We start from the raw sequence: 27,213 nt of genomic DNA on the forward strand, positions 1-27,213 counted from the left end.
GCCAACACGCAGCATGCAAAAGGTGAATTCAATGCTGGAAAATGCAAATTGGTAAACATTTGTGTGTAGTTTTTTTCTATACTGAGCAGATCAAACAACTAATCACAGCATAATCAATGTTTATAAGTTTACCGAATCATTTAATAGCTTTATTACATTTATTGGTTAAATAGTGGATAGTAAAGTTTATTAAACTATGCCTAAAACTTGTGGTCGTGTTTAGCTATTTGTTCTTGAGGTTGAATAGAATAGAATTTAGAATATTTAAACATTTCAAACCTGAGAGATAATAAATAACTTAATTATTATGTGGATGACAAATAATACTGCGATGATTTGGGTACAATTAACACCCATTGAATGTAAATATTATTTACTTTCATTTTTACAACAACTTATTTTGTAGAAAATCAATCAACGATATTTATTTATTCCAATGGTGAAATTATTAAAAAAATTGTTGTAAAATATTTATTTTATATTGTATTTGAACTATTCTAATATCATTACTAACATATTAATAGTATAATTATATTTAATTTCTTCAAGGACATATTTTATTACACAATTCAATTACTAACATGTTAAACATTTAAACGTATATTTTGCTTTCATTTTTTCACTGAGTTCTTCTATAAGAATCCTGTTATTCCTCTTTAAGCAGACCACACGATTACACCATTTTACACAAAATTTAGAACATTTGAAAACAACTAAACAACGAGATTAGGAAATTATTACAAATATTCTAAGAAAGTTAAGCATTATTTTTTTTTTTTTTTTTTTTAATTTAATTACTAATATATGAAACGTTTAATTTTCTTTCATTTTTTAAAATCTTCTATAAGAATTCAGTATAATCATATATTTTATTTCAAGGACATATTTTATTACCCAATTTAATTACTAATATATTAAACGTAAAATTTCTTTAATTTTTTTAAAGGGTTCTTTTAAGAGTTCAGTTATTATTATTTAAGAAGGTCCCTCGAATACACCATTTTAAATAACTGTAGAACACCTGAAAAAACTACAGGAAATTATTACAAATATTCTAAGAAAGTTAAGGATTAATTTTTTTGTTTTTTTTCAACAAAAATACTTTTTTGCAAATAATATATAATGTAAATAATACTTACTTAATATTATTACTAATATATGAAACGTTTAATTTTCATTCAGCTGAAGGCCTTCGCTGCCATTACTTTACCAATAGCGTTAGTGTTAATTTTAATTATAACTAACCTTTTAAATAAATAAATAATTTTCATTCATTTTTTGAAGGTCTTCTATAAAAATCAGTATAATTATATTTTATTTCTTCAAAGACATATTTTATACCCCAATTTAATTACTAGTGTATTAAACGTATAATTCTTTAATATTTTCATAGGGTTCTTCTATAAGAAATCAGTTATTATTTTTTAAGAAGGCCTCACGAATACAACATTTCTAAAAAGCTAATACCGCCTAAACATTGAGGTTAGGAAATTATTGCAAATATTCAAATAAAGTAATTTTCTTTTGTACAAAAAACAAGAAAAATCAACAATAATATTCTTATGAAGGGAATGTAAATAAAACATTTCCATAATCTTTCATATTTTATGAAAGAAATCTATTTATAATAGAATCTAATAGTTATGAATCCCTTAATATACTGTCAAATACATTATTTGAATCAATATGGTTTCAACGATCAATGATCATTTATAGAAATACCATTTTCCCAATTTCCGTATTACCAACATGTGATAAACAGTTGCAGTTGGTATTGCATCTGCATCTGACCCCATATGGTTTTTATTTACCCACAGAACCCGTCATGCCAACTTTTCCAATACGCTACAGTCTTGCTTATTGTTGTTGACATGCAAATGGCAACGAGCCGTGTAAACTGAGCGACCACCAGCTCATATATCATCAAGGGCCAGTTGCAAGTAACAAAGTAGTTGACTGCCCGTTTTCCCTATAAATAGCACGTGTTGTTTGTTTACTCCAATGCGAGTGTGTACGAGTGTGTGTCTGTGTGTGTGTCTGGCTGTGACCTTTGCATGTGCTCGTATTCGTATTCCATGTGCAATGATTTCAGGGAAAATCATTGGACTCGCTTTTAATGGCCGTGTCGACTGTTGTGACCTCTTTGAGTTTGCCATCTATTCTTCTTCTTCTTCTTCTCTAAATTCTCTTCGTATATGCTTCTCTTCTTTATAGCTGTTGACGTTGCCCATTAACAAGATGACCGTTTGGATATTTGGAGTTTGTTGTTTGCCCCTGACAGATTTATGGCAAGGTCAATTGGTCTGTGAAATTTTGCGTATGACAACTGCTTCAAAATACTTTGCAGGACGTTCTTGGCTATATCTTTTGAGCCGAACTTAAGTTATACGCTGTCTTAATGCTCACATAAAGTTAACAGACCAATTAATTATGGCCATTGAGCATTGGCATCTTCGACTTCGGCTTCGATTGCCATGAAACACGAGCAATCCTCGATACCAATTTCAATTCAATTTAAAGTCGAATCCCAAATCCAAGACAGAGAGAGAAAGAGACAGCGACGCACACAGAGAGGAACAGGGAACTTGAAGTGGAACTGGACATGGACATTGGATTGGGTTGGCTGGAGACCACACACGACGTGTGTGACGGCGATAAAAATCACAGCATGTTGCAAACACAGCGCAGAACAACGAAGTTGATGTTGAGGCTGCTGATGTTGTTGCTGGTTGCTGGTTGATGTTGCTGGTTGCCAGTTGCCCGTTGCTGTGGGCAAATCTTTTGACAGTTGTGTTGAAGCATAAAGATGCCAAAAACAACAACAACAGCAACAACAACGAGAAACTACAACAACAAGAGCAACAGCACTGACAACATGAGCCAAGTGCGTGAAAAAATATAAATCCGAGCCGCCGTCACAGACGCAGCACCAAAAGCGCATCAATCAAACGGCACCGCCAACGCCGCAAAGCAATCCCCAACACACACACATAGAGAAAGATTCCCTCACACACACACACACACACACACACAGAGTTAGTTCGATCAATCATTTATTATGGCGTCGCTGATGGCGGCCCCATCTCTGCGTCGTCTTCGTCGTTGGTGGTCGGTGCTCTCCATACTCGCCTCGTGAATCGAGTCGCGTCGCTTGCCATTAAGAAAAATAATTTTTGAAAATATTTCTTTATATTATACGCGCAAGCAATAGCTAATTTTCTATGGGCAACCCATTCTGTTTTCTGTTTGATTTCAAATTTGTTTTCAGCTTTATTGATTTCATTTCAATTTTGTTTTATTTTGTTTTTGGGCGTCCAGCCAATTTCATGATCCCAAACAATTGTATCGTATTGCTGTTCGATCCTCAAAATGGGCAACATTGCCCATTAACATGCCCATTCCACCATTTCCAATTCAAATACTGATTTAGCTATTGCTCAGTGCACTGCAAGCAATTAATCTACTTAAGTATAAAGCGTCAAAAGGATTAATTCAGAACGAAGAAATACCCTGTTTGAATATATACATAATTCTATAATGAATTAAAGTAACAGGAAAAAATATCAATAGATTACTTTTGATAAATACCAAAAAGTTTAAACTATTAAAATAACATAAAATTTAAAAAATATTGTATAAGGTTTTATAAGCAAAGAATTTAATATAGGTTTATTTATTTGTTTTCTAGCCATTCTATTATAAGCTAGGAATTCTTAGTTATATAAATTACTATTTGAAATTTAAAATAAATAGAAGAAATGAATAAATTACAATCTTAAGTATTTAACATAGTTAATGAATTATGAAATTTTGTTTTAAGATATTAAGTAAATTTAATAAACTTATACCTAGAACATTACTACACTTGAGCTTATTATAGATACTTTAAAAATTTAATTGAGTTATAGAATTATGATAAATATATACATTTCCAGTTCAACGATTAATTAAATTAAAGTATTTTAGCTATAAAATAAATAAAGATACGGACATAATGAATTGGGATTTTAGGTATATAAAGCTTTATATCTATTATATCTTTACTTGATTGAAAAGCCTCATTCAGCCTACTAAATTTCTCATTTACTCAAGTTTAAAGAATCTTTTCGTTATATGTAGTTCGCTTTGACTAAACGGGAAAATACCAAATTTAAAATTTATTGTTTTCACAACTTATTATGAAGCTGTGCTCTGCTATTAAAATCCACTTCAAATTTAAAGTTTATTAAAAACAACTTAGAAGTTTTATTGCAAGCTTTTGAAATTTGTACTTAAATTTTAATAAGTTCTGTAATAGGCTTTCCTTCATAACAACATAATACCCACTATCATGTAGTGCAGGGTATAAACTATGAATAAACTTGATCATGCCATTATTAAGGTTAGCTTATTAAATTTCATCAAACAAATGGAACGACACACATACGCGTATCAATAAATATTTCGAAAACTATAAACAACAAAAACAATTAGACACATACGAAAAACGAAAATAAAAAAAAAACACACATAAAGCTTTGGCCGCCCAAGTTGTCGTTGTTGGTGGGCAACGAGCAGCCAGCCGCGAGCAACGAGCAACACACAATTTAGGTTGTTGTTATTGCTGTTGTAGCATTTTTATCGCCACATAAATATGGAAATTTTTCATTAGCGATATCCGTTTCCGATTTATCTTAATGGGCCCAGCATTGAATGCTCATCTCACTGAAGTTGTTGTTGTTGTTCTTGTGTTGTTGTATTGTTGTTGTAATTAAGAATGGCTACCGTTTTGGGGCTTTGCTTTGAGTTGTTGCATAAACGATTTCGATGTCGCTGCCGCTGCCGCTAGCGACTGCGACGCTGGCTGCGTCGGCAACCGGCAACGGGCAACACGAAGTTGCGCTCTGTGTGTGGTCTTCTGATTGAATGTTCAAGCTTCGGCCAATGAAAGCGGCTATTAAGTCGAAGCGGCCAACCAAGGCACAGTTGGCAACTTGGGTGGCAACATGCCATTCACCAATCACATACAAACAAACACACTCACACACAGGCAGACTGTGGCGGCGCCGCAAAAAAGAAAGCGCGTGCAACAGCAACAACAACAACAAGGAGAACAGCAACAACATGCAGTTGAACAGGGAAAAACTCAACCGACCGGAACTGCAACTGGCGCTATATGCAATTATAAGCTGCTGTTGCTGCATGTGTGTCTCCCTCCCTCTCTCTCTTTCTCTCTCTTTTGCACACAAACACACTCGCACAACAATAAGAAAACAGTAGCAACATTTGCCTTCGCCAAAGATTGACAGCAGCAGCAACAACAGCAACAGCAACTGCACTTGAAGATGGCTGGCAAACAGACAACATACAGCGGGTTATTGGCAGCAGAGACCACCAAGAGATCGCAGCCAAGTTGCAGCAGCAGCAGCAACCGCAGCAGCAACAGCCGCTCTTCAGTTCTTCAGTTTTGTGGACTAACTTGTCAGAAGCGAAGCATTGGCAACATGTTGCCGCTGTTTGCGGCTGCGGCTGCTCATCTTTGTTGCGCCTTGTTTTTGATCTTTCACGCTGTAAATTATACAGCAGCAGCAACCGCAGCAGCAGCAACCGCAAACTCACAACAACAATATTGCTGCTGCTGTTGTTGGCCTCCTCCTTCCCTTCTCTTTGATGCAAATGGTTGCTGCTGCGTTATCTGTCTTGCTGTCAACAACACAAATAATTGTTGGCAACATTGCATGTGAAACGGTTTTCTTGTGTTGCCAACAACATTTATTGCTGTTGCTGCTGCTGCTGCTTCTGTTGCTTGTCATAATTTTAACAACTGCTGGCGGGCATATTTAAATTTGTAAATTGTTGACGCTACAGTAAAAATTTGCCTATGCGCTGCGCGTTACCCCAAAAAAACAATAACAAAAAAACCATTTTAGTTCCCATGCTAAGCCAATTTCTATAGAAGTCTTTTGCTTGATATTTAAAAGAAACAAAAGCACAACCATAAAGCGCCCCATAAAAACATGTTTAACGATTTTGCACACAATTCTTCCTAGAAAAAAGAAAATCAAAATGCTCCAATGGCGAATAAGAATGCTTTTTTCTGTGCTCTGTTGTTGTTTGTGTTTTCGAATAAAAGCTAAACTCGTAATTTCAGACCACACACAGATCGCATCATGATCTGAGGGCGCCCAGAAGCCGGGTCGCAACGCACACTTAAAAAGCCAATAAAAAAAAACACACACACAAATAATTGCTAATTTTATGCTCGAATAAAAAGACGCAGAAGGATCAAAATGTCTACCGCAAAGCATAAATTAGTGCGAGCGAAAGGGCTATACATATGAAAGCGTCACGCATTATCAAACGAACAAGAAAATGATCAATGGGGGCACTCACACACACACACTACACGCACATAGCCCTCGCTCTCAGTCAAAAGCAGAGGCAGACAGAGATGGTGATAGAGAGAGAGCCACACACACTAGCACACACAGCTACACAGCGATAGACCACCCATGATGCAGCGACGAATTAAAGGCCACCCACGAAGAGCGAGCACATGTGCGTGTATGCGAGTGTGAGTGAAAAGACCTTTGAAAACAAATTCAGTATTGGCTATGAAGGGGAGAGAGAGATATGCTGAGAAGATAATTGAAATATGTACAACTTGAACATGTGCGCTGAAGTGGGTATACACATACATACATTTCAAAATACATACTCGTAATAAAAAGCGGACAGACGCAACCATAATAAATAAATAAAAATCAAACATGTGTGCAAGTACAAACATATGTTCAAATGGACATGCCCATGTAATTATTTATGGCTCTGTCACATCGCATACAGCGGGCTAGGGAAAGAGTTGATGGATTTTGCACTAGCTAATCCGATTATGTTAAACTAACATATTTTGTTTATTTACCTACACAACTGAACCAATCTTTTTTTGTTTTGAACGCTAAACTACTTTTCTGATTTATTCAGTGTGCTTATATAATTTATTAATAATTCTTACCCCAAAAAAAAACGGAAAATAAAGAAGGGGAAAAAGTTTACACCTTTTAAATTACTAAGCTTTTTGTTGTCTGTTTTTTTCAACAAATATTATCGACCGCCATCCTTTCTAAAATCCTTTTTTCAAAGTGTGACCAAGCTAAGCAAATCACGGATATAATCCTTTTAAAGACACATACATATATTCGAGTAATCTCCTCCTAGATTTCTAGTAAAAATTGTGGGATTAAAAATCGAGTAACGGTCGTTTGGTACGTTCAATATGCATATACCAAAAAGTTAATCTCTCAAGCGCTGCCAGATGTGTAAATAAAAAAACCATATCGAGTTAGCACAGGGTGTATCTGAAATATCGATACATTTATTTATTACAACGTTTCATTGATTTAAAGTTAGAGAAGATTTTGATTCCTTATTCAGAAATAATTTAAAACAACGGATTTTTTTAAGGTTTTGTCTTAAAAACCTAATTCATGTAATAATAATTATATTATTTAGCTGCTATAAAACATTGATGATTGTAATAAGAAATCGATGTTAACAAAAATTTGATAAGCATCGATAGTGACATCGATGTGTCCATCTCTATGATCCAGCTATAATTTATAACAAATAGCTGTGCACTCTCGGATTTTACTTTCAGTTTGTTAAATTTGTTGTTGCAGCAATATGCCACCAAAAAAGGCGCCTGCTCCTAGCAAAAAAGACGGAGCAAAAGAAGAAGGAGAAAGTCATTGAGGTAAACAAAAATTGCAATTGTCTTCAGTGGCATTGCCCCTGTCCAACATAACCTCAATGCAGGAACCACGACAAAAACTTGCCTCTAGACAAATGTACAACGTCAACAACAAATTTATGAAACAATTTTACAAATCTTGACAGGATAAAACTTTTGGTCTAAAGAACAAGAAAGGCAACAAGCAACAGAAGTTCATACAGCAAGTCCAGAAACAAGTGCAGGCCGGCGGACATCATCCACGAGCAGATGGCGACAAGCGCAAGGAGGAGAAGGAGAAGAAGTTGGCCGATCAGCGTGAATTGGCCATGATCTTCAAGCCGGTGCAGGGGCAAAAGGTGGAGAAGGGCACGGATCCCAAGTCGGTGGTCTGTGCATTCTTCAAACAGGGAACTTGCACCAAGGGAGACAAGTGCAAATTCTCGCACGATCTCTCGCTGGAGAACAAGGTGGAGAAACGTTCGATGTATGTGGATATGCGTGACAGCGAAGATGATCCCATGACCAACTGGGACGATGCCAAGCTGAAGGAGGTGGTGGACAAGAAGCACTCGGCTGAAAAGCGACGCCCAACTACGGAAATTGTAAAGAAAATTAATCTTTTCCATTTACAACTTATTTATTAATCAAATTGCTCACACAGATTTGCAAATACTTCCTGGAAGCTGTGGAGAAGTCCAAATACGGCTGGTTCTGGGAGTGTCCCAACGGGGAGAAGTGCATCTATCGCCATGCGTTGCCTCCTGGCTATGTGCTCAAGCGCGACAAGAAGAAGGAGGATAAACCAACGGAGATTTCGCTGGTCGATCTGATTGAGAAGGAGCGTGCTGCATTGGGTCCCAATCAGACACGCGTCACGTTAGAGTCCTTCCTCGCTTGGAAGAAGCGCAAACTGCAGGAAAAGAAGGCGAAGCTGGCCGCCGAAGAGGAACGCAAGAAGAGCGACTTTAGCAAGGGCAAACAATTTGGCATCTCTGGTCGTGAAATGTTCAGCTTCAATCCTGATCTGGTCGACGATGGACCCATGGAGGAGGGCGATGCTGCTTTCGATATCTACAACCGTGAGGATGATGATGATGAAAATGTCGTTGAATTTAAAGAGCTCGATTTGGCCGCACTCTCGTTGGCCGCTCAAGAGGTTGATGGCTCTGGCACTGTGGCATCCAGCACAAGATTACTTGATCAGGCCGAAGAAGCAGCCAAAACTGCTGCAGCCGAGGATGCAGCGGCTGCAGCAACCAGCTCTGTCGACAGTGCGCCCGCGATTAACAAAGATTTGTTTACCGACTTGGATTTGGCAGGCGAATTGGATGATTTAGATCTTGACGATGACGATGATGATGATGAATGAGGAGAGTTCAACGAGAAGAGCAACTAATAATGCTTTGTTATAGTTTGATATTCAATTGCATAACGTTCATAAAATGATTTTTGCCTTTAGCAACTTTCGATCAATAAAATTGTGGCTTAAAAATGCTAAGAGCCTTCGTCAGTTCACGATAATTGAGAAATTTTAACAGAACAAAATACGATTTAATACATTTATTAGCTAAATAAGTTAACACATATGCCCAAGATCAAGCGATTGTCAAGTTTGGGATACGTTATTCAGATACATTCAAGTGGATCTCCTTTCGCAAATATCTTATCCATAGCATGCTCATTCCAACGATTGACGCGTCGACATATTTGAACAGCTTCATGAATTTCCGTTCCGCATGCAAGTGTTCTTGCTCGATCCAAAATGTATTCTATTTTGCGAGCTCGCGAGTTATAAAATTGATTAAACTTTCGTGCAACATGAATATAAGGCTCCTTCTGCTTGTCTGACAAATATTTCCAAAGAGATCCAGCCACCGCACTGCTCTCGTAGGCGGACAATGGATCATCCGAATTTGCGTCGACTTTACGAAAGTGTTGCAAGAAAATCAAGAATGGATTGCGACAATAGCGCAAGCTGCAATTTTTGTAATTTATGCCTTTTAAGAAGTTATCTTTCTTTCTAGTATGTCGAACCATATTCTTTTTTGTTAAACGATAAAATATATTAACAGGAAATTTTGTATTGTAGACTAAAACTATTTGAAAAGACTTTAGACAATTTGAAATTCAAATGCTTATCTTTGAATTCAATTCCCACGTTTACTTTATTCTAGTTAAATTATTAATCTACCAAAAGCCTGGTGGCAACACACCCACAGCTTGTGGAATCTGACGTTCACGTAGAAATTTCGATAGCAACATCTCCAGACGTGTCTTGGGTCCACCCTCATCATACGCCGCCAGCTGCGGAATGTACACAGTCTGGATGTAGACCAAAAGCTTCAGAAAGTTCGTTCCATAGGCACGCCACAGCTCAAAGCCGAGTGTCTGCAGCATCTCCATGATCATTGTGGCGCAAATGTCGGGTAATGGCTTCACAAACGTTATGTGTGTCAACCAACGCCAAGCTTCGTCCAGGCCAAAGCATTGCGCAGGACCATCTATCTTTCGGCTGGGCGTCATGATGACAGCCGCATAGAGACGAGCAATGCCTGTTTGACGTTTGAGGAACATGTCCGGTTTCTCCAGTTCATTGTTTTCCGACAGTCGATAGCCCATTGTTTTGAGGTATTGCTCGGGAGTCTGATCTGGTTGTTGTGGTATAACATATGGCACCAGATACGGTGACTCCTTGTACATGTAGGCCAGAAAGATTTTGCCAAAATCTGGCAACAGTTTCCAGAATGTGTTGATCACCGAGGCAAAGGGGAAAGCTGCTTGTGGATTACTGGAAATGGCGGTGTCCGTTTGACTAACAAACTTCTTGGCCATCAGCAGTATGCAATAGTCTCGTGCCAAGGGATGATCATTGATGGTTATGTTGCTGCCGTCCATAGTTCTCACCGGCTGACCGGCAAAGAAATTGTACAGCTTGTCAAAATTCGTGGTGAGATGTTGTGGACTGCTGGCCGTGATGGCATTTAATGGCACATTGATGGTGCGTTGACAATTGGTGCGATACTTTTTCCAAGCCTCGTCCGTTTGCAGTGGTTTCACTGCGTCCACTTTGCTCTGGTACAGCGCATTGATTTCATTGTAGAAAGCCAAGCGTGTGGGATGCACATAACTGGTAGAGATGCCACTTGTTGCAGTTGCAGTGGCAGCTGTTGGTGGTGCTGCTGCTGGCGCTGCCGCACTTGGTGTTGACGTCTCCGCTGGCTGCTGAGCTTCCTCTGGCTTTGGTGCTGCCTTGAGCAGCGCTTCCAGCTCCTTCTGATGCTTCTGCTCTTGTTGTTGCTGCTCCTCTTGTTTCTTCTGCCGTTGTTGCTCTAAAAGCAGCAGTCGCTCCTTTTCTTTTTCCTCCGCCTGCTGCTTGGCCTTGATAAGCTGCTGCTGCTCCTGTTCCGTCAGTTGCTGATGCAGTTTCACCTCCAACTTGTCCAGTTTCTGGCAATATTGTTCCGCTGTGAATATGCTGTTCAATTCGAGGGCCTCAGAAGTACCGCACTTAAGTTTGCCAACTAGCTGATCGAACTGTTGCGCCAGTTCGCGAAGCTCTTGATTAATAGCCGCACATGCCTGGACACTTTCTGTATCCAGGGTGAGCAGTAGTTGCGCCACCTTCTCGTATTTGCCGCAGAAGCGACTGTGACAACACGAGACGGCTTCAATGGTTAGCAGCAGTAGCTTTTGGTTATTTCGCTTGAGTAGTGCCTGCTGTTCTCTTTGTTGTGCCTCCAGCTCGCTTTTGGCCAGCTGTTCCGCCTGTTGTTGTAGCAGTTTGTCATTCTCCTTGCGTTGCACGCGACTGTTCGCGTAGAACTGATTTTGCTCTGCCTGCCGCTGCAGCGCATGCTGTCCATTAAGAGCACTCTGTTGTCGCTCCTTAATCTCCTGCAGCTGTAGCTTGACGCTACGCTTACATTCCTCGGCCAGTTCGCGCTTCACAATGCTCGCATTAATGATATTGGCATTGGGAAATACACTTGTCTCAATCAGTTCTATGCCCGGCGGCGTCTTGTCAACTTCTGTCACTACTTTGTGCACTGGCAGAACTGGAAGCACATCCTGTTTAATCTCCAAGCGCAATGGTTTTCGATCAGGGCCGAGACTCCGGGGTCCAGTGCATGTGATTGAAGCGATTGCCGCATGCTGCAATACACTCTGCATGTTCAGTAGACGGGCTTGGTCGCGCACTAAGTCGTCAACGCTCTGAAATTGCAATGGTAACCAGCTTAAATAAGTGTCTTAAATAAGCGCACATTACCCACCATTGTGTAATTCTTTCAAAACTAAAATAAAATTGGCGGCCGTAAATAAAAACAAAGTTTGTAGAGTTGCCTATGTTTAGTGTTACCGCTGCAAAATAAACTGCATTTGGCTATTTTGTATACCAAATCGTTAATCGAACTAATAAGATATCGATAAATTATTTTTATATGATAACAAATGCATATAAATATTATTTTTAATTTTTGTTTTACAATAAGAATTTTTACACAGGAATACGAGACGGGTTGTATTTAAATCTATGTAAATTCTACCATGAAATTAGAAAAACTTTACACCGTGACTGCCATCCATTTCAATCAGCTCACATTTTCCTTTTTCCTCCAGCAGACGCAAAGCCTTGAGTAGAACAGCTTCGTCCACGCCGTGGAAATCCAGTTGTGTGGTACTTTCTCCCAAAGCTATTTCGTATAGGGTGCATATGCTATTCGTTTGTCCCGTTTCCTGAATCCAGTCATAGACCATGTTTCCATACTCTTCCAATGTGTACCAGTACACCTGCCATTCCTGACGCCTCTTGTCTAGTGGCGCTGCATGTCCAGTGCTTTGTAGATGCTCCAGAATAAGCAAGATTAGCTCTGACGACAGGCGACGCTTGATCGATTCATTACAAAATAATGGCAAGTTTTGATCGTTGATGCCAAGCAAAAATTGATTTGTATGTTTGAGGTATTTGAGAAAGAGGTCCGACCAGACTTTTAGCTGTTGCTGGCGTGTTTCATCGTGTGTCTGCAGGCTGCAAGTAATAATTTATAATTAGTATACATCTTTTGTAATTGATTTGGTTATTTACGTGAAAAACGGTGGAAATGTATACTCCCATGGCCATTGAAACTCGGCCATTGTTTTGCTAAATTGTTGTGACTAAATTTATGTGACGTCACGCATCGACAAGTCCCAGATGTTAGGGTTGTCGCAAGTAAAATGCCTAGGCCTACAAGTTATCGATATCGATAAATAATTAAGGTGTAAATTTGAAAATCCCGGGCGAGATACTACCAAAAATAACGCTTGAGTTGAAATGCATTTTTTTTGTAATTTGTTTATTTGTCTTAATTAGAAAAATTGTGTACATTAACATTTTTATTCCATACTGTTTGAGTTGATCTCATCTTTGCTATTTTAATGTAATTGTTACATTTTCATCCAAAAGTAAACATGTAGAGACAAAAAAGAAGTTTTGTAGATATCGGCATTTGCTTTGTTTTCGCATTATAATCATAAATATACATTTACATATATACTTATATCAGCTATATATATTTTCTTGTTCAATATATGTATGTAAAGTACTAGGAGGCGCAACACTATACATTCAATATTTCAGTTTTTATATAGATTCTTTTATTTAGTTTCTCTTCATTTAGCTTTACCATGTGATTTGCCCTAACTGCAGTAATGCTCTACCGCCCTATTCCATTTTGCAATTCATTCATTTACACCTATTATTTAAATTTAATGCTGTTAGTAAATTTACGTTTTTCTTTTTTTTTTGTGTTTCGCTTGGTTTCATTTTATAAAAATTAGGAGCAGCTTGTGATTTAGAAGTAATTTTCGGTGTATTGGTGCTCATAATTAGTTTTGTTTCTCATTTGCTGTGTTCTAATTGGCTTTTGAAATAGGCATTTGTTAAACTATTAATTATAATTTGTGTTCATGCAGAGGGAGTTGGGTCGGGGACTGCGGGTGGATGAGCTGTGCAGGCAGTTCATAGTTAGTTAATGATTACTTTCGCATGGTAGATACGAAATATTTAGTGTTATTATGTTTTTGCACTTTAATTTTAGTTGTCTTTATTTGGTTTTTGTACACTTGCGTGGAAATTCTCTAGAGCTATTTAGGGAATTAAAGGTGTCTCTCGATAGTTCAGTTTTGTTTGTGTTAGCTAGTTTAAAGAGTTTTACAGTTAGTTCCTAGTTAACAAGTGAGGTTTGGTTGAAATCTTTTTTCTTTTGCTATATAAGTAGGTATATGTTACTGTTACGGATTTCCTTCCATTTTGGAGAGGAGATGTTTAGCATGTCTGTTGATGCTAAGAAGTATTTCTAAAGACATTTATATATAGCAATAACATTTGTTTGTCTCGTACATATAATAAAGCGATCTTCTAATGCTCTTTATTTCAAAAAAATAAAGTACAAAATAAATGTCCTATATACGTTATCTGTGCTTAAAGCATATTCTTGAAAATGTACACTTGAAATGCTTTGCTGGTTCTCTTAAAGTACGGTCGTTCCAAAGAAATGCAATAACAAATGGCATACAAATGCAATCAGGAAATAAAAATTAAAAAACAATGCGTATAAGATTTGTTTCGTAATCTTGGGACAAGGCTGGCTGAAAAGCCTTCACATCTTGGCTTCATTTACAGCACTTTGCAAAAGCATTGTTTTGGGATAAAGGTTTTGGTTTCATGCTATTCGAAACAAATCTCAAGCTTAAGTTCTTAATCGGTGTAGAGAAAGCATCATTAAATAAACAATAGTCGCCTTATAAATTATATAAAATATATATAATGCTCCTCGCTCTAAATATAATATATATATATATCATTTACATACAGTTCTCAGATCTTATAATTTATGCATAGTTATTGGTAAACTACTTAAAAATGGCATGTGGGTGACATGTATGCGCTTCACATACGTTATACATTACATAGTATTAGTATTACATTATTCATATACATACAGTACATACATTTATATATATCGAGTTGCTTGGGTTGGTATAAATTGAGAGCTTCGACAATATCAATATCAATACCATTATCAATTTGAATATCAATATCCATTCCATTTGCATATTGTGTTTAGCTTGCTCCGCATTGGTTGCCTTGGTTGGTTGGTTTGTTGGTTTTTAGCCTAAGGTCTAATTGAGTTACATATACATATATAAAGTTTTGGGATTCTCGAATCACTGCACGTATAGCATGACATGACAGCATGTTGTTTCACACAATGCTCCATATTTCGACTAATGACTAATACTAGAGGTTATAGCTAAACCTAAGCTACAATTTTTGCCTAAGACGACAATCGGCTCTCTGCCTTCCTGCCATGCATCCATCTATTCCGTTTTTGTCTTACTTGGCCAACGGCTCCAGATAGCAGCGTACCGTATTATTCTCATCCAGCATGGCCGATAAGTGGCGTGCCGGCTGCTGTTGATGATGAGGATGATGCTGGCTCTGAAGGTGGTGTGCAGGAGGAGCGTGTTGCGGATTACTGTGCGATGTGTGCGACGACGATGATGTTGTGGACTGTGGTGATAATTTTTGAAGCTGCTGACGCTTTTGTGCTGGCGTCTGCTGATTGGCCGGTGGCAGCGGCGGTCCGGCATTACCGTGACCAAATAGCTCATTTACCGCCAAGCGTGCGCTCGGTGACTTGGCATTCAGCTGCTGCTGCTGTTGTTGCCGGTATGCGCCACGCATGGAGCCCTCACCAACGCCGCCGCTAACCCCAAAAACCGCATTATTGTGCTCCTGATGGGCTGCTGCAGCGGACTGCGATGACGCACCATAATCTATGGGCATGCCATTCTTGCGTTGTTGGCGCCTGTAAATAAACGAACATAATTTTAAGTAAGCAATTTAAAATGAAGAGAGAATTAAAGGAACTTACTGAAACCGCCGTTTAAAATCCTCGTCCTGGAGCGCCATTAGGCGACGCATGCGCTCATCACTTTGGGGCGGCAGTCCATGCGTATCATCATCGAGATCGCTCTCATTATCCTCATCATCACAGACGCTGTCGTGCAGTTGATCCGCTGCCGTCACCTCATCATCGTACTCATCATCATCGTCGTCATCATCATCATCGGCGGCACAGCGACGTGCTGGTTGCTTCTGTTGCTGCTGCTGCAGATGTTGTTGGTGCTGTTGTTGTTTATTTCTGGAGGAAACGCTGCCACCACTGAGGCTGCCACCATAGCGACTGCCACCGGCAACAACAGCGGCACGCATATTGTTAAAGACGCCCGTGCCAACGCTGTTGTTGTACACCTCATCCACATCGAAGTCACCCACTTCGTAGTGTTGGGCGTCCGAGTTGCGATTACTCAAAATCTCCTCATAAACGGGCCCTCCATCGCCGCCTTGATTGTAGTAGGCATCGCCCATGCCCATGCCCATGGTCATGCCTAAGCCCATGTTCTGCTGGCTAAGATCACAGTTGGAATGCTTATTTCTATACTGCTGCTGCTGCTGTTGCTGCTGGCGCTGTTGTTGCGCCATCAACTCCTGCTGATACTGCGCCATATGCGGCGGCGGTGCTGGCAATTGTTGTCCGCCAGCGCGACGCTGCTGATGCTGCAAGTGCAACAGATGCGCATGCTGTTCAGCCTGTTCCTCATCCGAGGACAACTGTTGTTGCTGCTGCTGCTGACGTTGCTGGCGCAGTTGTTGCTGCTGCTGTAGCTGTTGCTGATAGTAGGCAGCATTGGGCGGATCCAATGCCTCGGCATAATGTGGATAGGCTTGCTGTCCTGGTGGTGTTTGCTTCATGCCGCTGGTCTTCTTATACGATGGGTAGAGCAACACTTGCGATGCGGCTGTAGCGCGGCTGTGCAACGATCCACTGGGTGAAGCGGGCACGGCGCCACCTCCACCACGTTTCTTCTTCCCATGCTGATTGTTGTGCTTTTGTGTCCAATAGAACACCTCATGCGCTTGCTGCGGTGATGCGCCTCCGACTCCTCCACCGACACCTGTACCCATTGTGCCGCTAGCATTGTTGTAGTATTCCCGCTGCGACTGTGGCGCCTGTTTCCAGCTATAATAATCCGGTTGATGATAGTATGCTTCGCCTGGTTGTTGTTGCATCTGCTGTTGTTGTTGCTTATGTGCAAAGATGAGATGCGTGGAGCCAGCCGAGCTGGTGGGTGAGGCATGACCAACACTGGCAATGCCAGCCGAGCGAAGAGTTCCCCTCTCTAGAACAACAGAACCAACGGGAGCTGGTTGCAAGCTGCCCGTTAAAAGTCCGCTCTTGAGCGTTCGACGTTGCTGCGCCTCATTCAATTCACAGTCAGAGCTGGCGCCCATGATGATGGCATCTTCGGTGGCTGGCAATTCGTGTTGTTGCTGCTGCTCTTGTTCGTCGCGACCCTCATCACTTGTGCCCAGAGGCAGCTTGGATTTCGACTTGGAAAGCGAACCAGCGGAGTTGGCAGCAGTGCCGCCAATACCAGGACCACCATTGCCTGTCACGATGCCCGATGAAATCGAAGTCTTAGAGCAGCGCAAGCACTTGGGCAGCCAGGCATGCTGTCGCACATACTTGCGGTATTCGCGACGTATCTTCTCGTTCTGTATGCAATGGAACACAAAGATGTAGAGACCCAGCAGCGTGTTGAAGCACACGAAGCAGTAGCCATAGATACCGGCCACATCCTCGTCGAGTTTGGCGCCTCGCAAATAGAAATAGGCACAGACCCAGACGGCACTCAGCAGCAGCAGGAACACAAAGGAGCAACGTATGTCAAAGCTAAATAAATGAGAGATAAATGTAAGCACAGATTGAAGATGGAATTAAAGCTGCAAATCGACGTACCGAACATTGGCTAACCGTGTGTGCTCCTTGGTCTTGAGAGCAGTGCGACTCTTGCGGCGCATGATGATCCACGATAAGAAGGTATAACTTATAGCCGCCTGTTGGTAAATTCAAAATATAGGCAATGCTAATGACAAACGTATTTCTTTTTAACCTACCACAAAGAAGAGTAAAATGGGCGCCACAAACGTGGCATAGAACAGAGCGTTGGCTTCCATGAGGACACAGTAATCGTTTTGGGTATACGTGCTGGGATTGATGACCAACGAAATTGCCACCACGCTGAGTGAGAGGCCGTAGGACAATAGATAATAGCAGTTCACTTTTGGCGTCTGATCCACCTCCAGTAACAGCTCATCCGATGTGAGGGTCGAGTACGAGTGGAAAGCTACATGATTCAGGTTGGAGAGACACAAGTTACAAGGCTGCGCCAAAAGCAGATGAAGCCCCGCCGACCCAAGCTTACCTTCATAGCAGAACCAGGCGGTGCCAGAGAGAATGGCACAGTGGAGAAAGACGGTAATGAACCCACAAAATATGCTTGTTTCGGTCTGTTCGATTCCCAGCAGAAAGAGCAGCTCAATGGCCAGCAGGCAAATGTAAATGCTGCTATAAATCGAGGTGCGTGCAGACTGCAGAAACAGATAGAGAGAGAGTGATTGGAGAAAAAGAGAAAGGGAGAGAGAAAAGTGGAAAATGAGGAAACATTCGTACAAAAATTGAGATTCGAAACACGAGCAGAATAACAGCGACAATTAATAATAGTTAACAATTGATACTGTCTGCAGCTTAATTTAGTTTACAATAATTTTGGTGGTTTGGTGGTGAAAATGTCGAAAGATATTTGTAAATAAAGACTAATACAACAAATTTAGCGCATATATAAATGAACATGAATGTAGAACAAGACACGAAACAAGCAACTACTAATCATATACAAATCATATACTACGAAATGAATAAACACAAAATGCAAACATTTACAAGGAAGAATTAGAAACATTTGTTCGTTTTGTTTTTATTAAAATTAATATTAATTACACACGCATAAAGAAAATTACGAAAAACAAATGACAAGAGAACACAAAATGCATTAAATAATATGAATCATTTTAAAGTTAGTTGATGTTAGACAATGAAATGCACATACAAATAATAAATCAATTGTTAAATGATGATAATTGGGAGCACTCACAAATTGCCGAAAAACTATGATGAATATTATTATTATTGTTATTTTGGATTTTAGTTAGTGAGTGCTTCCAATTTAATTAAGGAAAATGCGCTAAACTTATTTCTACGACAATAACTAAGTCTAGTTAACTAACTAGAGTTGGGTACGGGTAGAGTTAGGTGTGGAGACGTGTTAGTGGAGTTAACATTTACAATTTGAGTTACTTATAGATTATATCACATGTGCAGAATGTCGCATAAGCGATCTTCAATTAAATAGCTATCTAGCCTAAAAAAAACACTATTAATGTGCCTAGATCTTTAGCCTAAAAAGTAACAGACATATTGTCTTGTTAACTATATATCCTAGCCTATATATGCCTACACTTGTCTATATTTTCTTATTGTTTTCACCACCACCACCACTTATACTGCAGATCATCCATATTGGCCTGCATAATAATGTTGTTCGCGTCGCCATCGCTCACATTCAGATTGTGATTGTGCTGCGGATGCTGAGCGTGCTGGTGTTGCTGCTGCAACTGCAACTGCTGTTGCTGCTGTTGTTGTTGATGATGTTGTTGTGACTGTTGACGCGCTTGCAAATAATTGTGGCTAATGTTCAAGTTGTTGCTAGCCGCATTCGCAGCATTGGCAGCTGCGGCACCCACATGTGCTGCATGTTGCTGCAACGCAGCGGCAATCGATGCAGCCGCCGCAGCAGCAGCTGCTGTTGTTGTATTTGTTGCAGCTGCTGTTGCCGTAGCTGTCGCTGATTGTGTGCCATGTGGATGTAAGTTCAAATTGAGATTGTTCATTTGCATGCCACGTTGTTGTTGATTCATATTGTTGTTGTTGTTATGACTATGCGAGAGCACAACAGCAGCCGCAGCAGCAGCGACAACTTGCTGTTGTTGTTGCTGCTGTTGCAACTGTTGCTGCAAATTGTAATTCAAATTGTTGCGATGCGAATTGCGTATGGAATTGTGCTGTATAAAATTCGTATGCTGTTGCATATTGTTGTTGTTGCTGTGGCTATTATTGGGACCAGTTGGCGTGGTCAATGTCAGAGATTCGTGTGTCTGATCGCGTATGTTATTCTGCTGGCGCCTGCTGCTGCCCGCACGCTGATGCGGCAGCTGCGTGGAGTTTGCGTTTCTTACCTTAACGAAGACGCCATTGAAGAGCTTTAGTGTGAGCAGCGCAATGATGATGAAAATCACACAAATTGCCACGCTGATGTAGATAAAAATTCGCATGTTGCCATCAAACATAGTAAAAAAGCGAATGCTGATGCTCATCGACCACGTCCATAAGGATGGCAAAATTGGTCAAATGATTGCAACTGCAGACGCTGTGCGTGCGATTCGTCGACTCCAGGCTGCAGCCATTGGCAGACCAAGCACTGTAAGATAATTTCAATGTTAGCAGTTTTACAAATTGAAATGTTTCATATCGGTATAATTACTGGTCAATGTAGTTCCAAAATACGCAGGTGGGATTGCTAACATTCTCGGTTTTCAAGTGCTTTAGCACAAGTGTGATGGGTTGTGACAGCTGAATGTGACGACCTTTGCCCAGACTGGCAGAGATCACCTTGCTGTTGAGTATGCGAATGCGTTGCTGCATTTCGCCACCAGCTGCATCGCTGTCATTCGACAAAATAGCTGTGTTGCGCACTACAAAGTGAAGGAGAATTTAAATAATAATACAAACTAATAGCTTAACTCTCAACTCACCATAGCTGCGTGCACTCTTCAAGTCAAAGTGATCATAGCTGGGTTTTAATATTGATTCAAGTCGATCGAAGGCAGCAAATACAATGCGCACTAAACCGCCTTCGCTGTTCTCGATGAGCGCAGTGCGCGGCAACTCAATGCGATCCGAGCTGAGAGGCCACTGATCGGAGTCCGGAAAAACTACGTTGCCTTGTATCGTTTTTGTTTCCAAGACGCGCACAGAGAGTACTAAAAAATGACAAAAAGTGTAAATGAATGCACATATATTGTATAAATAAAACACTTTGTTTTTACTGAGTGAATAGCTAAACATACAATGTATAGCCTAAATGAAGACTCAATTTAACGAATTTTAAATATAAGAGATTAAATAAGATTATACTTACATATATTTTTGACCTTTTGCACCACATTGCGCTCACGAATGATCGTGTCGGCTAAGAGGAAAGCGTTGTATTCGAGTCCAGTTAGTAACGAGGTAGCGACGCGCATTTGATCCTCTTGATTGAGATCCAGCCACGAAGAGAGCTGTGATTCGTCTAGTAAATTGGAGCCAGTTTTAACAACGCCATGCAGCAACTCCATGATGATTGCCTCGCGTTGTCGCTGATCTGGGAATGTTTCCTTGTCGTGGAACATCTTCTCCGACATGGTTTGAATGATCTTTGTGGTGACCAGCATATCGCCGCCATACAACGTCTTACTGCTGGTTACCTCCGACAGATCGTTGGCAATGGAAATCAACGAGGAGTCACGTTGATTGACACGCATCTCTAGGCTGTTTAGCCAGAGACTGCGGCATTGCGTCAAATCCGGTGTCATGGGATGCCATGTGGGTTCAAAGTTACGCAGTCGTTGATTCTGATTCACCTTGTGCGCCATGCTCACAGGTGGATCACAATTGCTGCTGTTCTGCACGCAATCGACACCAGCATTTGGCGGCAAGGAAGTTGTGCTGCTAACAACAGGCACATCATCATCATACTCATCGTAGCCCGCATCGGGCAGTCGCTTCATTAGCACACAGCGCCACTTGGCAATGCCAGCAGCACCGCCAGGACAAGGCTGCACATTGACATCACCCACTCTCGTGATGTTCCAGAAAAGATTTCGCGCATGCGTTGGACCACAGAACAACTTGGACTCGTCGTCGGTGCCCGCCATGCCGGCTGCATTCAGATTAATGTTATTTATGGTGCGCACGACGCTACCACTGCCACCGGCTCCCAAATTGAGACTGCCATTCGTCGCACTGGCTGCTGTGCCGGGCGTGCGATTGGGCGAACTCTTGGTGGTCAAAAGCGTGCCATCATCGGTGCCTGAGCCACCAACGCCGGTGAGTATGCGTGTGTTCGACGGAGCTGTGACATTACTCGAGCTGCCGCTGCTGCTGGGCTTGGTGGGTGTTGTCTCCTCCGTGTGATGATGATGATGATGCAACTGTGGTGGTGGCGGCAATCCATCGTGCCGACCACCAGGATGCTTGGTTGTGGTGCTCGTAACTCCCTTCAGCCGTCCGCCAGGCAGCGCAGCTGTGCTGCTGCTGGGCGTGGCATGCGTGGGCTGCATGGCATTGATGCCATGAATGCCCACAACGCCCGGCAGCGTGGGCAGACGCGGCGGCGGTGCTGGTGGCTGTATGAGACCGCTGCCATTGCCGAAGATGGGTGGCCCATTGTTGAGCACCCAGGGCGGTGGACTGGGCCGATTTGTTGTCGTGGATGTCTGTGCCGCCGAAATGCATTGATAATGCGCCTCTAAGTACTTGTGTGTGCCTGGACAGGGATCACCGAACATGCTGGTGGCCGCCAGAACACTACAGCTCTGCTTATGAGCACATCTGCAGGGCAAGGAATCAATGCATAAAATATCTGAATACTACTTACTCTACACTTTTGATTTTTACCTGGAATTCAGCACGGTGAGACTCTTTGGAAACATGCAATTAACGCTCCACTCCACGTTGCCGTGATCATTGCAAATGGTGATTGAGAAGCGTCCATAGTTGGCTCGTATCAGATTGATGATGTCGCCGGGATCACACTCGATGGTGAGTTTCTTACCTTCGCATGCGTAGGCAGTCTGATATTTGGGCGCTGCAAAGGTTTCAATTTTCACATGAGTTTAATGTAAACACATAATAAATATTTTGGTATAGATTGATGTTTATATGGGTGGGGGAATTTATAGAGAAAATGATTAATTAGCGCTGCGTTGATTTGTTGTAGTTTGGTTTGGTTTGGTTTTTGGTTGATGAGATTGATCTGCAAAGACACTTACTCACTAGATATGGGGACATATTGATACAGATATGTATATACAAAGTCAAAATGGAATTCATGATACACGTTTTGTACGTCGCCTGGGATATACTTAGTTATGTGTGGTTTTTGGTGGCATTTTTTTTGGTGGGTCGTTAGCGATGCTTTGTAGCAAGTAGAATAGTAGTCATAAATACCAAATCCTGCCAGCCTCAGCTCACTTTCACATCCAGTCCCCTATCAGTCATTACTACCGTCGCACATTCTGATAAATAGGTTTCCAAGTTTATTGATCTGAAATATAATATACATTTGTTACGAACTTCTGTTATAATTGCAGCTGGTCACAAATTCACATAGGATCATGTTTAGAAAAATTTGCCATGCACACGGAAAACAAGATATGATAAATATTTATCACATTTATAATTGGGATATTTGAAACTGTTAAACAACATTTATTTTTATATGTATTAATATCGAATATTTCTTGCAAATTATTTTCCGCCAAACATAAAAAATAATATAAGAAAAATACTAACTTTGATATATATCTAAACTTTAACATATAATTTAGCGAGTTCACAATCGGTAGAGAAATCAACCTATTTATGTATTAAATGAATAAAAGTGCTTTCAACATCTGGCGTGACCCAAATAGAGGTTAAAGTTCACTTACCGCAGCTCCCATTGATTTCGAAAAGTTTCACAACGAAGTCGAGTCTTAGTGAGGTCAGCCATGACTGCAAGGCAAGAAGAAAAATCAATCCATTAGTCAGACATTTTCGTATGTACATGTAAAATGTGCAGACGACAGAGATAAAGAACTTAAGGAGGAATGCAAACAACAGATAAACAGAAAAAGGGAGTCTAAAAATACACACACACATACATATGCTTATACACACCCTTCATTAATGGTTTCCCAAACGAAGAAAGACTCGTTTTCTTTGTACACTCAAATTGCATTCGTACCGAGTGCAGCTCTCATGTAGAGAAAAATTTCGACGCCGACTGCGCTGCAGCTCTGCTGCTGTTTAGACCACGCACTGACAAATGCACACCAACACTATCAAGTCTTTGCTGCAGTCGCTGCGCTGTTTTGGCCAGCGGAGCACCCTTTGTGCCCATTGTTCTGACCTCTTTCATATGAATTTTTAAGTTGCTTTTTTAACACAAATTCCATGATTTTAATTGATGTTTCAGGTTCGATTAAGTTAATCAATATGTAAATTGTATTTTTAGTTATTAATTGTTGATATATTTATATATTTTCTTGCACTTATTAGAGAACACGACTGCACTTGCTGACGTATGCGCTTTGTTTGAACCAACGAAATTGGGAAAGTCACTTTTGGTTGAAGAAAACTGGTTTGAGTCGTGCTTAGCAGTGGAAGGGGTTCACTTGGATAAATATTTGCTGTATTGTATTTAGTTCTTGAATATAATTTGTTGAATACGATATAGCTGAACTTGTTTAGTAACTTTTTTAATATTTTTTGTATTGTTTAATGCCTTTATTTGCCAAATATTTAAATATTTTACGGGAGCTCAAACACGCACAACTTTCTTTTAGAAAAATTCTGTATACTTAAATAGCTGTTGGCGAATGTGTGGGAGCGGGATGACGATACATACAAGAAATTACGACAAGAAATGGAACTGCCAACTCGAGACTAGAGCGCATTAATTCAAAATTTGAAACTCGCGCTACCCTTTTTTGTAAAATCAATCCATGGTTATTAATATGTAAACGTAATTTTAAATTAGTGTTTTTATTATTATTTATAATAAGTTATGTTTAAATATATATTTAAAAAAAATCATTCTTCATTATCGAATTACAGATTCTTATCTAGTGTCGTTGGCCATTATGTATAAAGTAGATTTGAGCTACGGCCTTAAATCTTATAGCAGCTGAATCTGAATCAAAATCTCAAGTGCACGTGTCACTATTACTTGCTAACTCCTTATCATTCAAGTGCCAGAGCTAAGCTCAATAGCACTTCCTGAATAATGAATGCTATAAAAAGTGCATTTGCTTAAAGCTCGTAGTTTAGTATCGTTTCAAACTGCCAGTGATTTAATTCGTTTGTGAAATTTATATAAATAAATATGGAAAAGGAAAGCTTTTTCATTATGATAATGCTGCTGTTAATTATTCCATGGACTTTGCAAGGCAAGGCAGCTGTTTCTAGTGTGAAGAAAAAGGATCCAGTTAAAGATTGTGTTATAGATACGAAAAATAAAACAAACAATTGCCAAAACACAACAGCTCTTCCAATTTTTAATCAGACGGTGACACCGAAGCCCAAGTTGGCTGAATTTCAAATAGAGCAACGCAAGACAATCAGCATCACTAAAGATGATCTCAACGACCTCTTGGATGTTTACATGACCAAATTGGCAGAAAATGCAGTGGCTATAAATGAGAAAGAGCACGAAATTGATCAATTGCAATCGCTTAATAAAACTGAAGAGGATCACATGAAAAAGTATCAGGAACTGTCAGATGCTTGTAATGCTCAAAATGTTTCTTTCGCTACCGTTTTAAATGAAAAGGATGCACTCATCAAGAATTTAAGAATAAATTCAAGTATTATTGAGACGAGACTGAAACGCAAGCAACATTTCATGAGTATATATAAAAAGCTAAATGCAACCAACACGGCAACAATAAGAGATCTTAAGCAAAGAGTGCTCTACTTGGAGGCAAGGCTTAAGGAAAGAAAAGATGATTTACTGGCCGATTGGGAGGCGGCAACCGACAGTTGTCTACCACACGGAAAGTCATTTGGGATACATTTGATACAATTGCCCGATTTTCGACCGTTTCTTGTGCCATGCGATGGTTCTACTGTAGCCGGAGCTGGCTGGACGGTTATACAGCGACGATTGGATGGATCTGTGGACTTTTATCGCAACTGGGATGAGTATCGCAAAGGATTTGGCAAACTAACTGGCGAGTTCTTTATTGGTCTGGAAAAGCTGCATAGACTGACAACATTTCAGCCCCACGAGCTTTACGTCTCGTTGAGACTTTTTAATGGCACCAACCGATATGCGCTATATGAGGACTTCGTAATCGGAAACGAGGCGGAGGGCTACGAGTTGAAATTGCTAGGTCATTATCATGGCGACGCCAGCGATGCATTGCGAACTCATGATAAAATGAAATTCTCGACTTATGATAGGGACCACGATGAGTTTACTCACATGAATTGCGCTGAACATCACCATGGTGCCTGGTGGTATGACTTCTGCTCCCGAAGGTAAGCCAAAGAAAGTAAAATACAAAATTTGATTATAAATTTGATCTACTTTTAGCAACCTCAATGGAAAGTATTTTAAGAGGCAAACCGATGATGAGCAAGGTATCTTTTGGGAACGTTGGTATAGCTACCAGTCTCTCAAGTCTGTGGAAATGTTGATACGGCCAAAGCAGTCTTAGAATAAATATAAAAGAATGGCTATCAATTCATTTTAATAAAGAAATATATATGCGTATTCATAAATATTTATAAACTGAGAGAGAACTGTCAATTAGTCGGCGCTTGTTTGATATCTACATTGAGAGATAAGCCCCTCTCTCAATCCCAATCCCGCTCACAATCTCAATCCCAATTCCATTCTCATTGCATTTGTTTTTGTTTTTGCTTATTTATCTTTGCCCATTACTTATTTGTTTGTTATTTGTTTTTGTGTGCAATTCGCTCTTCACTTTATTTGCTATTAAGTTTGTTACAGTTCATTGCATTGCGCTTGCCATTGTGCTCAATGCTGCAATTAATTTTCCGCTTTTATTGCAGCAAATTAGCGAAATCGAATTCAGTGCATTTTCCGCATAATTCTGCGGCACACAAAAAGATATGTAACGAGAGTTTAAATAGTACATCATTTATCACTTCTAATCTCGTAAACATTTTTATTGGGTAAATCGAAAAATAGAGTATTAATAGAGTATATACACCAAGCTGAAATATTTTCCAAAGAGAGTCTTGTGGATTACCACAATTGCGTCCGGGAATTCGCTCTTAGACTATTTTTAATGACTAACATATTTTTTTAGAAATGTAATCACAAAAAAATATGCATGACAAATCACCATTTGAAAACTTTGTGCCCCATAAAATCATTCGCACTGTAAAAATAATAATAATCATATTTAAAAAAATTATAAAAAAGTGATATGCCGAAACCCGGGATTGAACCGGGGACCTTTAGATCTTCAGTCTAACGCTCTCCCAACTGAGCTATTTCGGCAGATGATAAAACCTGATTTAAGGTAAGATTTGGCATAAGTGCTGGACATTGGCTTTTTTTCACCTACTAAAGAATAAATTATATTTGACAGGGTAGCTCGTAGTCGAGTGTTTGGTAATAAATTAAATTTTTAATAAAATGAGCTTAAAGATTATTCGCAATCAACCGTGACAATAGCTTTCTCATCCCATAGGAAGAGCATATGTTATTTAAAGTGAAAT

At 40.1% G+C, this 27,213-nt stretch overlaps 5 protein-coding genes and 1 non-coding gene across 6 annotated transcripts; 2 read left to right on the top strand and 4 right to left on the bottom strand.

Moving 5' to 3' along the window:
* Positions 1-7,563: 7,563 nt before the first annotated feature.
* On the top strand, positions 7,564-9,492 carry LOC132789452 (zinc finger CCCH domain-containing protein 15 homolog). The gene is given in 4 exon segments (XM_060797480.1): positions 7,564-7,692; positions 7,694-7,732; positions 7,876-8,313; positions 8,373-9,492. Coding segments are annotated over 4 exon segments (1,215 nt in total). The 5' UTR covers positions 7,564-7,662; the 3' UTR covers positions 9,081-9,492.
* A 255-nt stretch (positions 9,493-9,747) lies between these two features.
* Positions 9,748-12,100, bottom strand: LOC132789451 (mRNA export factor Gle1). The gene is made up of 2 exons (XM_060797479.1): positions 11,983-12,100; positions 9,748-11,923 (listed from the first exon to the last, which is right to left on the bottom strand). The coding sequence occupies exons 1-2, from the start codon at positions 11,983-11,985 to the stop codon at positions 9,899-9,901; spliced, it is 2,028 nt and encodes a 675-aa protein (XP_060653462.1). The 5' UTR covers positions 11,986-12,100; the 3' UTR covers positions 9,748-9,898.
* Positions 12,101-12,140: 40 nt separating this feature from the next.
* LOC132789453 (vacuolar protein-sorting-associated protein 25) lies at positions 12,141-12,927 on the bottom strand. The gene is made up of 2 exons (XM_060797481.1): positions 12,795-12,927; positions 12,141-12,737 (listed from the first exon to the last, which is right to left on the bottom strand). The coding sequence occupies exons 1-2, from the start codon at positions 12,842-12,844 to the stop codon at positions 12,263-12,265; spliced, it is 525 nt and encodes a 174-aa protein (XP_060653464.1). The 5' UTR covers positions 12,845-12,927; the 3' UTR covers positions 12,141-12,262.
* A 128-nt stretch (positions 12,928-13,055) lies between these two features.
* LOC132788100 (latrophilin Cirl) lies at positions 13,056-24,312 on the bottom strand. The gene is given in 14 exon segments (XM_060795418.1): positions 13,056-15,561; positions 15,628-17,490; positions 17,557-17,654; positions 17,715-17,944; positions 18,023-18,188; positions 19,893-20,009; positions 20,011-20,134; positions 20,198-20,408; positions 20,469-20,696; positions 20,855-22,308; positions 22,375-22,564; positions 22,927-23,023; positions 23,409-23,472; positions 23,638-24,312. Coding segments are annotated over 11 exon segments (5,001 nt in total). The 5' UTR covers positions 22,410-22,564; positions 22,927-23,023; positions 23,409-23,472; positions 23,638-24,312; the 3' UTR covers positions 13,056-15,086.
* A 491-nt stretch (positions 24,313-24,803) lies between these two features.
* On the top strand, positions 24,804-26,228 carry LOC132790247 (fibrinogen-like protein 1). The gene is made up of 2 exons (XM_060798723.1): positions 24,804-26,001; positions 26,057-26,228. The coding sequence occupies exons 1-2, from the start codon at positions 24,845-24,847 to the stop codon at positions 26,178-26,180; spliced, it is 1,281 nt and encodes a 426-aa protein (XP_060654706.1). The 5' UTR covers positions 24,804-24,844; the 3' UTR covers positions 26,181-26,228.
* A 691-nt stretch (positions 26,229-26,919) lies between these two features.
* Trnaf-gaa (transfer RNA phenylalanine (anticodon GAA)) lies at positions 26,920-26,992 on the bottom strand. Its single transcript has one exon. It is a non-coding gene; the product is annotated as a tRNA-Phe (tRNA).
* Between the last annotated feature and the right edge of the window lie 221 nt (positions 26,993-27,213).

This window comes from Drosophila nasuta, chromosome 3, assembly GCF_023558535.2.
Source record: "Drosophila nasuta strain 15112-1781.00 chromosome 3, ASM2355853v1, whole genome shotgun sequence".
Classification (NCBI taxonomy): Eukaryota; Metazoa; Arthropoda; class Insecta; order Diptera; family Drosophilidae; genus Drosophila; species Drosophila nasuta.

Excerpts from the sequence above, each read along its gene's own strand:
- LOC132789453 (XM_060797481.1), bottom strand. The coding sequence starts at position 12,844 with ATGGCCGAGTTTCAATGGCCATGGGAGTATACATTTCCACCGTTTTTC. Across the intron at positions 12,738-12,794 it reads ACATTTCCACCGTTTTTCAC|CCTGCAGACACACGATGAAA; the intron begins GTAAATAACCAA and ends TATTACTTGCAG.
- LOC132790247 (XM_060798723.1), top strand. The coding sequence starts at position 24,845 with ATGGAAAAGGAAAGCTTTTTCATTATGATAATGCTGCTGTTAATTATT. Across the intron at positions 26,002-26,056 it reads TATGACTTCTGCTCCCGAAG|CAACCTCAATGGAAAGTATT; the intron begins GTAAGCCAAAGA and ends ATCTACTTTTAG.